This window comes from Suricata suricatta, chromosome 11 (assembly GCF_006229205.1).
Source record: "Suricata suricatta isolate VVHF042 chromosome 11, meerkat_22Aug2017_6uvM2_HiC, whole genome shotgun sequence".
NCBI lineage: Eukaryota > Metazoa > Chordata > Mammalia > Carnivora > Herpestidae > Suricata > Suricata suricatta.
Genome location: NC_043710.1, coordinates 15,759,897 through 15,776,008, shown reverse-complemented (window position 1 = coordinate 15,776,008; position 16,112 = coordinate 15,759,897). Strand labels below are relative to the sequence as shown.

At 40.7% G+C, this 16,112-nt stretch overlaps 1 protein-coding gene across 4 annotated transcripts in view; it reads left to right on the top strand.

Annotated features, from left to right (window-relative positions):
• The window catches only part of DDB2 (damage specific DNA binding protein 2), a 40,581-nt gene that overhangs the window by 15,053 nt on the left and 9,416 nt on the right, over nt 1-16,112 (top strand). For 2 of the 4 annotated variants that reach the window (XM_029957111.1, XM_029957114.1), the window contains exons 1-4: nt 173-250; nt 470-626; nt 1,770-1,906; nt 2,296-2,487. In XM_029957111.1, the coding sequence (XP_029812971.1) occupies nt 224-250; nt 470-626; nt 1,770-1,906; nt 2,296-2,487 (513 nt within the window). In that variant the 5' untranslated portion in view covers nt 173-223. The other 2 variants (XM_029957113.1, XM_029957112.1) reach the window with 2 other exon arrangements.

Genomic DNA, 16,112 nt, shown 5'->3' with positions numbered 1-16,112 from the left:
CGGTGGCTAGCTTTCTACAAAGCGGCCTATGTCCGGGACCAGCCAATCCTAAAGCCCAAAAGGGAGTGATCACCAATTAAAAGGCAGAGAAGGCGGAGCCGAAGCCCTGATTGGCACCTGGTCTCCTGTGGACTCGCCGAGGCCTGGCAGCGCCGAGTCTGAAGAGGCTTCACGTGGGGTGGTCTAGCAGTGGCGGCCATCTTTATTTCTGGCAGATCAGCTGATGGGCACAAGCGGGCCCAACCTAGAGGCGAGGCTTTGGGTCTTTCTCTAGGGAGCCCATGAACCCCTCCCCTCGCGTGCCCCAGTCTCCGCGGGAGGGCGGGACCTCTCTGAGAGGGGCGGGCGGGAGCAAGAAGCCAGATTGAAAGGGGTGAGACTGTTTGGCGGGAAGTTGGCTTAGTTCCCTGGTCCCCGCCTTGTTTCTCCCCAGAGGCTTCTCAATCTTCCCTCCTTGATCTCGGCATAGGGCATAGTACCCTTTCGCACGGAGGACGCGATGGCTCCCAAGAAACGCCCAGACACCCAGAAGACCCCCGAAGTGGTTGTGCGCCCCAAGAGCAGGAGGACCAGAAGCCCCTGGGAGCTGGAACCCGAGGCCAAGAAGCTCTGTGTGAAGGGCCCCGGTACTGCCTGCGCCTGCTGCTTTAATAATTCCGCCTTTGGGGGTTCTCACGCAGGAGGCTGGAGAGGGGGATGGGTGCTGTTGGTTTCCCGAGGCTATCCCAAGTTAAGGATGCCTTGGGCTGTGCATTTTTCTGCAGGTCCTTTGACACCACAGAGCTTGGGCTTAACCCCTCTCAGGTGATGGAAAGAGCCAGATGAGCTCCATTACATAAGACACAACGGACTTTTCAAATTCCCGTTTGTACCAGGATTTTTGCACACTGAGGACTGCTTAAAATAATCCTACCTTGCCTGGTGGTGCGTGTGGTGAATTTCGATAGTCATGGTTGCTAGCTGTGTGTCCTTGGTTTCCGCTGTGAGAACCCTCAATTTCCTTCCTTCCTTTGAAAACTCATTCTCTGAGGTTTACTGGGGCTTGAACCTGGGGCTATAAGGATGGGGGTGGGGGGAGCACAAAACCCTGGAGCAGGGAGTTGTTAATAAAGTGTTTTTTGTCCCTAAGAAGATGGAATTGGTTGTCAAGAGGCCGGATTCGTAGAAACCAGATCCTCAAGTACATCCTTATTCCTATTCTAAGTGGATCTATGTCTCCAAAAGTAGCCAGGCCAGACCCTCTGGATCCTGCTGGTTTCCAAAAGAACAGATTGGACTCGGGGCGAACAACTGGTCACCTCTACATTATCTTAATATACGATTTAAAGATACTTCTTTTCCTAGTCACTTCTACTATGCTATCCTAAAATCTTTTTATTTTACATCATATGCGATTTTTTAAATTGTCATCCAACCCTACCATGCGTTTTCCAACCCACTGGGAAGAGTTCCGTGTATACTTTATCCTTGTGTTTCTTTGGTTCAGTTCTCAGAAGCCCTGCAAAGGTTTGTTTTCATATTATTTCATATTTAGTTTCACTTCAGGATTACTATTTGGGGGAGTGTTTGGGGCCAGGGGCTGAACCCCTACTCAGTATTTATTTTTCGTGCTGGGTGAGACTGAGCAGACCATGGAAAGGCCTTAGGAGGTATTGAGAGAGATTGGCTATGTCAAATGAAACAACAAGGCTCTCTTTCTGAGATTTCAGCAGGAAACCCTTCCGTGCGTGAGAGCAGAGAGGAAAATATGTGTCTGTTCTGCTTGGCAGGTTCTAGCAGAAGATTCGACTCAGGCTGCGTTTGGGCGGGGTTGGCTAGCCTGCAGGTCCCGCCATCATGCATCAGCATTGTCAGGGCCCTCCACCACCATAAGCTGGGCAAAGCTGCCTGGCCATCACTACAGCAGGTGAGGCGTTTTCCTGGCTGAAGTGCAAGAGTTTGCCTGGTACCTTTTTACTACTGGGATGTTCTAAAATTAGATGCTCGGTCGGCTCAGTCCGTTGTCTGAGTGGTCAGATCACCTCTACCTTGGTGACTGACCTACTGGGCATTCAGCCAGGTAGAAAAGTCTTATGCTTTAAAGGTCCAGTCTGGAATGCACTCTGCCCCCTTGCTTTCCAAGATTAGTTCACGCACATTGCAAATATTGTCATGCACAGAGCCGGGGCAGTTTGCTTTCCTCTGGGGGGAGGACTCGGCCCTAGGGCTCATCTATGGAGGAGGCAGAGATTGGCAGTTTACCCAGGACCTGCATTTTAATTCAACTTAGTTCTTTTTTCTTTTTCTCTGTGTCAGGGTCTCCAGCAGTCCTTTTTGCACTCTCTGGCTTCTTACCGGATATTCCAAAAGGCTGCCCCTTTTGACAGGAGGGCCACATCCTTGGCATGGCACCCAACTCACCCCAGCACCCTGGCTGTGGGTTCCAAAGGGGGAGATATCATGCTCTGGAACTTTGGCATAATGGACAAACCCACCTTCATTAAAGGGGTGAGCAGTTCCCTGCGCCAGACAATAGTGCTGAAGAAGTGTTTGTTGAAGGGGTGGCGAGTTATCCAGTAACAAGAAGATGACTGGGATCAAAGTAACTAGGTATTTTCAAACAAGTAAATGGTGATGATACTCAAATCTTCATTGAGTGCCAGCCCTTAAGGTGTTAGAAGGTATAAAATATTGACTACCCTGTTGTAAGTTATCACGAAGAACAGAATCTGAGCTGCTTCTTTACTCTTGCCCTCATCTTCTACTGCTGTCTTTCTTCATTTCCTATGCTTTAGAAACACAAGCTACTTCTTTTCCTAAAACTGGGTCTTTCTTTGCCCTTGCTTTTCTCTTTGACTGGAGCGCTCTTTCCCATGGTTTTCTCATGGCTGGCTCCCTTCAGCCATGACCATTCAGGCCTAACCATTCAGGACTTGACTTGGTACACGTCTTCAAAAAGCTTTCGCTGGCCACTCTGGTCTAAAGTAGTCTCTACTTGACTCATTCACTCTATTTCATTACCCAGCTTCGCTCCCCCCTCCCCGATGATGTTTGTCAATATCTGAAATGTTTCACTAATTTGAGTGTCTTTGCTCATGCAGATGTCTGTGGAAAGTAAGCTCCTCCATGATAAGAGGGACCTTGTCTTTCTGGTTTAGTACCACATCCCCAAGTGTCTCAAGCAATATTTGGCCTGGAGTAGGAGCTGCTTTATTATATTTGTGGAAGGAGTGAGGGCCTGGAGGTGTAACTGGGTAGATGGGATGTATACATACAAGATAACTAGCAATATAGATGCTAAATGCTACAGATCCTGAGAGAAGGAAGAATCCCCTGTGGATTAGAGTCAACAGAGAGAAGGCCCATGGATGAGTGGGGAGTGAGGAGGAACAATATCTAGGTAAATGGAGAGAAAGAGGACAGGCAGAGAATGGGGCAAAGTTTGGCGTAGCACTTTTTAGGGATGACCTTAATCGTGTTAATGTTTATCATCAGTTGCTGAGGGGGGAAGGTGTTGGCCCCTCCACCAAAGAGAAGACCCTTATTTTTATTTATTTTTTTTCAGCTATCGTATTGCCAAAGTTTATTTATTTTTATAATTAATTATTACTTTTTAAATTTAGATCCAAGTTAGTCAGCATCTAGTGCAACAGTGATTTCAGGAGTAGATTCCAGTGACTCATCCCCTACATATAACACCCAGTGCTCATCCCCACAAGTGTCTTCCTTAGTGCCCCTTGCCCATCTAGCCCATCCCCCTCCCACAACCCCTCCAGCAACCCTGTGTTTGTTCTCTATATTTAAGAGTCTCAAGTTTTGTCCCCCTCCCTGTTTTTATATTATTTTTGCTTCCCTTCCCTTATAGTCATCTGTTTTGTATCTTAAATTCCTCATATGAATGAAATCATACGATATTTGTCTTTCTCTAATTTCTCTCAGCGTAATGCCCTCTAGTTCCATTCACATAGTTGCAAATGGCAAGATTACATTCTTTTTTGACTGTCGAGTAATACTCCGTTGTATACATACATATATACACCACATCTTTATCCACTGATCTGTTGATGGACACTTGGGCTCTTTCCACACTTTTGCTACTGTCGCTAGTGCTGCTGTAAACATTGAGGTGCATGTGCCCCTTCAAAACAGCACACCTGTATCCCTTGGATAAATACCTAGTAGTGCAATGGGCAGTTCTATTGTTAATTTTTTGAGGAACCTCCATACTGTTTGCCAGAGTGGCTGCACCGGTTTGCATCCCCACCAGCAGCGCAAAAGAGATCCTCTTTCTCCACATCCTCACCAGCGTCTGTTGTTGCCTGAGTTGTTAATGGTAGCCATTCTGACTGGTGTGAGATGGTATCTCATGGTGGTTTTGATTTGTATTTCCTGATGATGAGTCATGTTGAGCAATTTTTCATGTGTTTGTTAGCCATCTGGGTGTCTTCTTTGGAGAAGTGTCTATTCATGTCTTTCGTCCCTTTCTTCACTGGATTATTTGTTTCTTGGGTGTTGAGTTTGATAGGTTCTTTACAGATTTTGGATCCTAACCCTTTATCTGATATGTCATTTGCAAATATCGTCTCCCATTCCACTGGTTGCCTTTTAGTTTTGCTGATTGTTTCCTTTGCTGTGCAGAAGCTTTTTATTTTGATGAGGTCCCGATAGTTCACTTTTGAAAAGAGAAAGCCTTTAGTTTGCCCAGCTAGGGGCTGACAATGGAGGGCTCTACTGTAAAAAGTGACGCTCTGGGTTTAGAGCAGGAGCCACAGACTCACATGCCTGAAGAAGCCAAAGAGAAAAAAAGAGTGATAGGTGGTGGGATCACTGGTAAACTGGAGATGGTTGACATGCAGGAATCTAGGTCTCATGGTATCAGCTCTGAGTTTTTCAAATGAACCATGAAATCTTTTTTTTTTACATGAAATGTTCCAATTTTTAAAAATTGTGGTGAAATACACATAACATAAAATGTACTATCTTAACCATTTTTACGTGTGTTGTCCAGTGGCGGTAAGTACATTGGAATTCTTGAGTAGCCAGTCTCCAGAAGTTCATCTTGCAAAAGTGAAACTCTGTACCCACTAAACACTAACTCCCATTCCTCCCTCTTCCCATCCTTGGCAACCACCGTTCTGCTTTCTGCCTTTATGATTCTGACACTCTCATGAGTGTGTCATGTAAGTGGAACCATATGATATTTGTCTGTTGGCTTATCTTACTTCGTATAATGTCCTCTGGGCTCATCCATGGTGTATTGTAGCAGGTGTCAGACTTTCCTTTTTAGGGCTGAGTAATATTCCCCTTCGTGTATATACAATATTTTGCTTATCTGTTGATCTGTTGATGGACACTTGGGTTGCTTCTACCTTTGGCTATTGTGAATAATGCTGCTTTGGACATGGGGGTACAAATATCTCTTCAAGCCCCTGCTTTCAGTTCTTTTGAGCATATACCCAGAAGTGGAATAGAGGGGATAGACTAGGCCAATGGTGAACCCAGGATGAGTTTTCTTAAGTGGAGGCTCCAAAGCACTCCATCAGAAAAGGCCAGGTTAGACAGTCTTGGGATGTGATGGATGTTCAAGAAAACAGGTGCTTGAAGCCAGAAGAAAGGCAGCCTGAAGAATGCTGTACATAGAGTTTGGCTTCCTGCCCAGCTGGTGAGACAGGTGACCAACAGAAGGTGCAGTTTTAAATTGAAGTCAAAACCCAGAGCTCAGGCAGGAAGAGATTTATTTTGTTTTGTTTTGTTTTTTCCCCCTTAGGAATCTAGGACAGGAGAATAGAGAAACTTAAGCAGTAGCCTAAGGATGTCCTCGGGGAAGAGACTCCTGACCGAAAGGAGTATGACATCTGCTTTGAACTTGTGCCAGGCTGAGACTACTTTTGGTTTAACATCACTTTTTATTATAATGTGCATTTAAGTGATGTTTCCTCACACCATTGTGGAGATTGGCCTGGGCATTTGAACTTTGTGATTAGCAAGAGGCTAGATTGGAGCAGAAGGGTATAGTGGTCATGAGAACTGTCTGTCTTTACTCCCAGATACTGACAGAAAGTTGATTTGACACCAGTGACTGGAAGAGAAGCAGTGCCTCATTTTGTCAATTCTTTTGTCCTCTGACCTTGGCTCTGGCCTTTATGTCTTTCAGGCCCTTGGCAAGGAAACACACATTACATTTTCAAAATGAAAAAATCTTGGTTTTACTCTGTTATAAAATGATCTCTGGGCTGCCTGGGCGGCTCAGTTGGTTGTGTCCTACTTTTGCTCAGGTCATGATCTCATGGTTTCTGAGTTCAAGCCTCGCATTGGGCTCTCTCGTAGCTGTCTGGTAGACAGATCCTCTGTCCCTCTCTCTCTCTCTGCCCCTTCCCTACTTGCGTTACACACTCCCTCTCCCTCTCTCAAAAATGAATAAATATTTTTAAAAATGATCTGTCCTTATTATAAGAATTTCATGGGGCGCCTGGGTGGCCCAGTTGGTTAAGTGTCTGACTTCAGCTCAGGTCATGATCTCATGGCTCTTGGGTTCCAACCCTGCGTGGGGCTCTGTGCTGACAGCTCAGAGCCTGGAGCCTGCTTCGGATTCTGTGTCTCCCTCTCTCTCTGCCACTTCCCCCTCATGCTCTGTCTCTCTCTGTCTCAAAAATAAATAACACATTTAAATAAAAAATTAAAAAAAAAAGATTTTATTTCCAAGTAATCTCTACACCTAATGAGAGGCCCAAACTCACAATCACAGGATCAAGAGTTGCACCAATTGAGCCAGCCAGGGGCCCGTGTATTCAATATCTTTTCTTTCTTTTTTTCTTTAAGTAAGCTCCATATCCAATGTGGAGCCCAATGCAGGACTTGAACTCATGATCCTAAGACCAAGTCCTCAGCTGAAATCAAGTCAGACGCTTAACCAACTGGGCCACCTCATCAATATCTTTAATAAATATGGGGAAGTTTAGGTGCTCTTGTTTCTTTTGAATGAGGTTGGTAGTTTGTCTTTCAAGTAATGTGTCCATTTTATCTAAGTTGTTGAATTTAGTGACGTGAATTTGTTCATGGTATTTCTTTATTATCCTTTTAATGTCTACATGATCTGTAGTGATATCTCTCCTCACATTCTTGATATTGATAATTTGTCTTTTAATCAGCCTTGTTAGAGGCTTATCAATTTTACTGATTATTTTCAAAGAACCAGCTTTTAGTTTCATGGTGTTTCTCTGTTGTTTTTCTGTTTTCTTTTCATTGGTTTTTGTGATACTTGTCTTGGCCATGCTTAGCCTTGTTTAATTTGCTCTTTTTCTAGTTTAAGATGGAAGTTTAGATTGTTTATTTGAGGTCTTTTTTTTTTTCTAATATAACCATTTAATGCTCTAAATTCCCCTCTAAGTATTTCTTTAACTGCATCTCACAGATTTTGGTGTATTTTTGTTTTCATTCAGTTCAAATTATTTTCCAAATTCTTTGTGATTTATTCTTTGAACTCTGGGTTATTCTGAAGTATATATCTTAATTGGCAGTTATACTGTTTGGAGATTGTTAAGATAGCTCTCTGTTATTGATTTCTAGTTCAATTCTGTTATAACCAGAAAACATTTTATATGATTCTATCTTTTATATTTTATTTAATTTATTTTAAAAGTATTTTAAAAGTTTATTTATTTTGAGTGAGAGAAAGAAAGAGAGAGAGGAGGAAGGGCAGAGAGGGAGGAAGAGAATCCCAAGCAGGCTCTGTGCTATCAACACAGAGCCCAATGCAGGGCTCGAACTCACCAACCACGAGATCAAGTGTTGGATGCTTAACCAACTGAGCCACCCAAGTTCCCCTCCTTTTACATTTTAAACTTGTTTTATGGCCCGGCATGTAGACTGTCTTAGTGACTATTCCATGTGCGTTTGAAAGAAAGGTGGGTTCTACTGTTTGGAGTGGATTATTCTGTAAGTATCAGTTAAGTTAGTTGATGGTGTTGTTCAGATGTTCTATATCCTTATTAAACGATTTTACATCTTCTATCAGTTATTCAGAGAGGAATATTGGAATCTCCAACTGTAAACTTGTGTCTATTTTCCATTAGTTTTTGCTTCAAGCATTTGGAAACTCTGGTGCTTATACATTTGGAATTATATCCTTTTGATGAACTGACCCCTTTGTCATTGTGAGATCTCTCCCTTTATCTCTGGTAATATTTCTTGTTCTGATATCTTCTTTGTTTGATGTTAATATAGCCACTGCAGCTTTCTTTCTTTCTTTCCTTAATGTTTATTTCTTTCTGAGAGTGAGAGACAGAGTACAAGTGGGGAAGGGGCAGAAAGAGAGGAAGACACAGAATCTGAAGCAGGTTCCAGGCTCTGAGCTGTCAGGTCAGAGCCCAATGCAGGGCTCGAACCCATGAACCATCCCAAGATCATGATCTGAGCCGAAGTTGGATGCTTAACTGACTGAGCCACCCAGGCACCCTAGCCACTCCAGCTTTCTTATGATTAATGTTTGCCTGGTATATGTTTTCCCTTTCTTTTACATTTTTAAAAAATTTCATAATTATTACTACTTTTTATTTTATTTTTATTTTTTTCTAATTTTTTAAAATGTTTTTATTTATTTTTGATACAGAGAGAGACAGAGCATGAGAGGGGAAGGGGCAGAGAGAGAAGGAGACACAGAACTGGAAGCAGGCTCCAGGCTCTGAGCTAGCTGTCAGCACAGAGCCTGACACGAGGCTCGAACCCACGAACGTGAGATCTGACCTGAGCCGAAGTCGGAGGCTTAACTGACTGAGCCACCCAGGCACCCCTATTACTACTTTTTAAAGTAAGCTCTATGACCAATTGGACTTGGACTCACAATTCTGAGATCAGGAGTCAGCCAGGAACACCTCTCCCCCATTATTTATTTGTGTACTTATATATATATAATGGGTTTCCTGTCAACCAAATGGAAAAAAAAACAAACAACCTCACAATTTCTGCCTTTTAATTCAAGCGTTTTACCATTTACATTTAATTTTTTTAAGTTTATTTATTTATTTTGAGAAGGAAAGAGAGAGAGAGAGCACAGGTAGGGGAGGCGCAGGGAAGGAGAAGGAGAGCTGGCTCCAATCAGCACAGAGACCAACTTGGGGCTTGATCCATGAACCATGACATCATAACCTGAGCCAAAATCAAGAGTTGGACACATAATCGACTGACCCACATAGGTGCCCTGCCATTTACATTTAATCTAATTATAAATATGATCAGGTTCAAATCTACCATCTTGCTATTTCTTTCTATTTGTCATATCTCTTTGTTCCATGTTCCTTTTTTTCTTGCCTTCATTTTGGTTGTGTAATTTCTATGATTCTATTTTATCTTCACTATTGGATTAAAGTTATACTTCCCTTCCCTTATCTCTTTTTAGTGGTTGCTCGTGGGTCTACAGTATATATCTTTAAATTATCAGAGTGAACCTTCAAATAGTATTACCTACATCACATGTGTTCTAAGAATTTTACAACTATATATTTACTTCCATTTTCTTTGTTCTCTCCTTGTCCTACATTTTATTTCTACATATATTATAAGCACAATACATTATTATTTTGCTTAATATAATCAGTTATCTTTTTGTCTTTTTTTGTTAGATCTTTATTGAGATATAATTGATATATGATAAACTACACATACTTAAAATGTACAATTTAATGCCTTTTGACACAGATATACAACTGTGAAACCATTACCACAATTAAAATAATGAACATATACTTCACCCCACAGTTTCCTCTTGCTTCTTTGTAATCCATCCTTTCCTACTTCTGAAAACCATTGACCTGCTTTCTATCTCTATTGATGAATTTGCATTTTCCAAATTTGATGACAGATTTTTCTAGAGTTTTCTAGACTTTTAGGTAAATGATATCATACAATATATACTCTTTTTTTATTTTTTGGCTTTCACTCAGTATAATTATTTGAGATTCATCTGCATTTTTATAAGTATCAGTAGGTTGTTTTTCTTTCTCAGTAGTTTTCCACTGTATTGATGTACCACAATTTATCCGCTCACCTACTAAAAGGTATTGGGATTTTTTTCTAGTTTTTGACTTGTAAGTAAGTAGAGCTGTCATGAACATTTATGTACAAGGCTTTGTGTGGATATATGTTTTCATTTTTCTTGATTAGGTACCTAACTGTTGAATGGCTGGGTTATAGGGTAGATATCTTTTAAGGATATTTTTTAAGTGAGAAAAAAACTCAAATTACTATATATTTGCCATTTCTAGTGACTTCTATTCTTTTGTGTCATCTAGATTTCCTTTTAGTAGCACTTTCCTTCTTCCTGAAGAATATTCTTTTTACATTTTTTATAATGTAGGCTGGTTGGTGATACAGTGTTTTCCTTTTGTTTGTTTTGGGGGGGATATTTTTGCTGGGTATGGAATTCTAGGTTTACAGGTTTTTGTTTTGCTTTTGTCTTTGTTTCTTGCTTTTACCATTTTTACAGTCATTAAACTTGCTTTTCAATAATTTTAGTGATGATTTTTGATACAAAGTTTGTTCCTATTATGTTCATCTTTACATGAGGTTTTTTTTTTTTTTTCTTTTTTTCTTCTGGCTGCTTTAAAAATGATTGTGGGCAGGGGTGCCTGTGTGACTAAGTTAGTCAAGCTTCTGACTTGGTTTTAGCTCAGGTCATGATCTCACATTTTGTGAGTTAGAGTCCCATGTCGAGCTCTGAGCTGAGAGCGCAGAGCCTGCTTGGGATTCTCTCTTTTTCCCTTCCCCTGCTTGCATACACTCTCTCAAAATAAATAAGTACACTTATAAATTTTTTTTTTAAATTGTGGGCATGCCTGGATGGCTCAGTCAGTTAAGCATCCAACTCTTAATTTCTGCTCAGGTCATGATCTCATGGTTTGTGAGATCGAGCCCTGTGTCGGCCTCTGTGCTGAGAATGGAGCCTGCTTGGGATTCTCTCTCTCTCTGCCCCTCCCCTATTCACACACACACACTCTCTCCCTTTCTCTTTCCCAAAATAAATAAATGAACATTAAAACTAAAAATAAAAATGATTGTGATTTGCTAGGTGTGTTTTTCTATGTTTCTCCTGTTTGGGGGTCACTGAACTTCTTGGATCTATGGGTTTGTCATCAAATTTGTAAAATTTTAGGTCACCATTTCTTCAAATAGTTTCTCTCCTCTTTTTTTCTTTTCTTTTCTGGGACTCTAGTTACATACATGTTAGGCTACTAGGTATTGTTTTGCAGGTCATTGATAAAGTTTATTTTTTAATCCTCTCCCCCCCAATTTATTTTGCATAGCTTCTATTGTGTGTCTCAATTTCATTGGTCTTCTACATTATCTAATCTGCTATTAATCTATCCAATGTATTTTTCCTTTCAGGTACTGATTATCATCTCTAGAAGCTTAATTGAGGCCTTTAAATTTTTTTTAATGTTTTTTATTTTTGAGAGACAGAGAGAGACAGCAGGTACAGGAGAGGGTCAGAGAGAGAGGGAGGTACAGAATCTGAAGCAGGCTGCAGGCTCTGAGCTAGCTGTCAACACAGAGTGCGATGCAAGGCTCAAACCACAAACTGTGAGATCCTGACCTGAGCTGAGTCAGACGCTCAACCAATTGAGCCACCCAGGCACCCCATTTAGGCCTTTTAAAATATCTTCCATTTCTTTTTTCATGTTCATTACTCCCTCTACTTTTCTTGACCATATAAAGAATGTTTATAATACTTGTTTCAATTTTTTTGCTTCATTCTATCATCTGTGTCACTTATGAAGGTATTTGTATTCATTGAGTTTCTTCTGGTTATGAGTTCTATTTTCCTGCTTCTTTGCATGCCTGGTAATTTCTCATTGGATCCCAGACATTGTGCATTTTACATTGTTGGATGTTGGATTTTGTTGTATTCTTTTAAATATTGTTGGGCTTTGTTCTGGGATGCAGTTACTCATAATCAGTTTGATACCTTTAAGGCTTGTTTTTAAGCTTTGTTAATACGCTCACTATATTAGTTTCCTCTTGTCTCTATAACAAATTACCACAGTCTTGGTCTCTTAAAACAGTACAATTTTATTGTCCTATAGTTCTGGAGATCAGAAATCTGAAATCATTTTTCTGGACAAAAGTCAACGTGTTGGCAAGGCTGGTGCTTTCTCAAGTTTCTAAGGGGAGACTCTGTCCCCTTGCTTTTTCCAGGCTCTTGCGGCCTCCGAACTCCTGGGCCATGGCTGCAGCTTCCATCTTCAAAGTGCGCCACTGCGATTTTGGCTCTGTCATCACATTGCCTTCTTTTCTGACTCTGACTCCCCTGTGTTCCTCTTATAAAGACCATTTTGATTTTGATTATATTAGCCCAACCCAGACAATCCAAAATAATCTCCCCATCTCAGTATCCTTGACTTAACTACACATACACAATCCCTTTTGTCATCTAGGGTATTATTCATGGGGTCCGTGGATTAGGACATGGACATCTTGGGGACCATTATTTAATCTACCCCAGTTAGCATGGGATTAAGGCAGCCTATAGTCTAGGTATAGATTGGCATCACCCTGAGACAGTACTCTTCTGAAGACTCAATCTTCTGTATATTAAGTCTTTTCATTCTGGATGGGGAGAATACAGACTATTGTGAGTATTCTCCCCTATTAATTTATGGTGTTTTTCCCCACTCCCTTCCCAGCCTTGGGTACTTTCCTCATACCCAATACAGTAATACTTACCCAAAAGATTTGAGGGGACCCTTGTGAAAATCTCCAGAGTGTTTCCTCTGTGTGTCTCTGTCTCTTCCCCAGCATTTTGCCCACAAATTCTTGCTATGTTGGCTTTCCTAAAATTCTGTCTTCTCTGAGACTCCTAGGCTGTGTGTGTGTGTCCTCCCTTCCTGTCTTGCTGCCTGGGTACTCTCTCCAAGTGCTAAGCTGGGACAGTTGCAGGGCTGTTTCTTTTCTTTCCCTCCTCTCATGTGCCGCCTGCTGTCCGATCTCTGAGAACCTGTTTCATTTTTCTTCTCCATTTTTCTTAGTTGTTTAAGACAGAAGGTTATTTCTGTTTTCTGAGACTCCATCATGGTTGGGAACAGAAATTCACACTTAGTAATTTTAATAGTTTATCTGAGGATTTAAAATTTCTCTCCTCCACAGTCTTGTCACCTACAAGTCACGAGTTTGATTTCTTTATTTACTATTCTTATACTTCTTGTTTGCCTTATTCCATTGTCTTATTCTAGTACATTGTTGAATATTGACTCTGGCAAACATGCTTATCTTATTCTTGATCATAGAAGGCTTTTATATTTTATCATTAAGCATGATTTCTTCTACTTTCTATTGTGGTAAAATACAGATAACAAAATTAACCAGTTTTTAAAAGTTTATTTCAATTTTTAAAAAATTTTAAAGTTTATTTATATTTTAGAGAGAAAGAGAAATGCAGGAGGGGCAGAGAGAGAGGGACAGAGGCAGAATCCTAAGTAGGCTCCACATAGTCAGTGCAGAGCCTGATGTGGGGCTCAAACCCATGAACTGCAAGATCACAAGCTAAGCTGAAACCAAGAATCAGATGCTTAACCAACTGAAGAAGACAGGCACCACAAAAGTTTATTTAATTTTTCTTTTTTTTTTAATTAAAAAAATTTTTTTGGTGTTATTTATTTATTTATTTATTTATGGTTTTTTTGTGTATATGTTTTTTATTTATTTTTGAGAGACAGAGAGAGAAGCGCAAGCAGGGGAGGGTCAGAGAGGGAGGGAGGTACAGAATCTGAAGCAGGCTCCAGGCTCTGAGCTAGCTGTCAGCACAGAGCCCGATGCGGGGCTCAAACCCATGAACTGTGAGATCATGACCTAAGCTGAAGCTGGATGCTCAACCAACTGAACCACCCAGGCGCCCCATATTTAATTTTTTTTAGTAATCTCTACATTCAACAAGGAGCTCAAACTAACTACCTTGAGATCAAGAGTCACATGTTCTTCCAACTGAGCCAGCCAGAACCCCACCCTGCACATTTTAACCATTTTAAGTGTACAGTTCAGTGGCATTAAGTACTTTCACATTATTGTGCAACTCTCATCACAACCATCTGCAGAAGTCTTTCATCTTCCCCAAAATAAAACTCCGCACCATTAAACAGTGACTCTCTGTTTCCCTCCCCTATATCCACCAATCTGCCTTCTGTCTCTAAAAATGTGACTACTCTCTCTATATTTATATTTCATATAAATGGAATCATGTAATATTTTTCCTTTTGGGTCTGGCTTCTTTCATCTAGCATAATGTTTTCAAGGTTCATCCATGCTATAGCATGTATCAGACCTCATTCCTGTATATAGTGGAATAATAGCCCGTCATATGGATTTGCCACATCTCATTTATCTAGGCATCTGTTGATGGACGGATGTTTGGGTTGTTTTTGCCTTTTGCTATTCTGAATACAACTGCTTTGAATGTACATGTACGAGGTTTTATTTGAATACCTGCTTTTACTTCTTTGGGGCATATACATAGGAGCTTGTTTGTGTTTTAAAATTGTCTGTTTTTGAATATCCTTTATTAGATTATGTAAATTCCCCTTTAATTTCAAGTTTGCCAGAAGCTCTTATTGTGAATGAAATTGTATTTCATCAAATACTTTTTTGTATCTCTTGAGATCAGCATATGGTTTTTCCTCCTTTTTTGCCTAATGTGATAAGCTACACCAATTGATTTTGTATGTTTGTTTTGGTTTACTAATTACAGTCCAATTTTTCATTTAAATTTTCTCTTTTTCTTACTTTTTCAAACCTTTCCAATTATATCTCCAGCAAGTATACTGCTTTTTAAAAATCATGGTAAAACATATAAAAAGCATGGTAAAACATTAATCACTGAACATTTTTAAAATATATATATATATTTCTTAAATTTTTTTGATGTTTATTTTTGAGAGAGAGAGAGAGAGAGCAAGCACAAGCTGGGGAGGGGCAGAGAGAGAGGGAGACACAGAATCTGAAGCAGGCTCCAGGTTCTGAGCTAGCTGTTAGCACAGAGCCTGACATGGGGCTTGAACCCATGAACTGCGAGATCATGACCTGAGTTGAAGTTGGACGCTCAACCGACTACCCAGGCTCCCCTATATATTTTTTTTAAGTTTATTTGTTTTGAGAGAGAGAGAGAGAGAGAGAGAGAGAGAGAGAGAAAGAGTGTATAAGCAGGGGAGGGGCAGAGAGAGAGGGAGACAGAGAATCCTAAGAATGCTCTGCACTGTCAGTGTGGAGCCTGATAGGGGCTTGAATCCACGAACCATAAGATCATGACTTGAGCTTAAGTCAAGAGCCAGATGCTTAACTGACTGAGCCATCTAAATTTATTTATTTTTTGAGGGAGAAGATGTGTGCGCATGTGTGCATGAGTGGGGGAGCGGGAGAGGGAGAAGGAGCAAGAGAATCCAAAGCAGGCTCCACGCTGTCAGGTCAGAGCCTGATGTGGGGCTCAAAGGAAGGAACCATGAGATCATGACCTGAGCCAAAATTAAGAGCGGGACAGTTAACTAACTGAACCACCCAGACACCCCAACCACTGAAGCCTTTGTACGTGTACAGCAGTGTTAACTCTATTCACATTGTTGTATAACAGAACTCTAGAACTTTTTCATTGTGTAAAATTGAAACTGTATACCCATTGGATAAGTTCCTCATTGTCCCCTTCCCACAGCCCTTGGCAACCACAATTATGCTTTCCGTTTCTATGAGTTCGAACTGCTTTAGATACCCCTAAGTTTTGATGATCTTACTGTGGTTACATGGGAGAATGTTCTTTCGGGGAACGAATACACAGTAGAATATCTGAGGGTGATTGGACGTCATGCTGGCAATTTATTATCAAATGCTTCCAGAAAAGCAGTTCTTTGTGCTATTCTTGCAACTTTTCTAAGAGTTTGAGATAGTTGGAAAACAAAGTTAAAAAAAAAAAAACTGATAATGTTTCTTCCTTCAATATTTAGTACATTCAACAGTGAAACTACCAGGATCTGGAATTTACTTTGTAAGAAAGTTTTTAGTTGTAAATACAAAGTCTTCAATCAGCCTATTCTGATTTTCTTTTTCATCTTCCGTCAGGTTAGCAAATTCTAGGAGTTTCTCCATTTCATCTAAATTTTCAA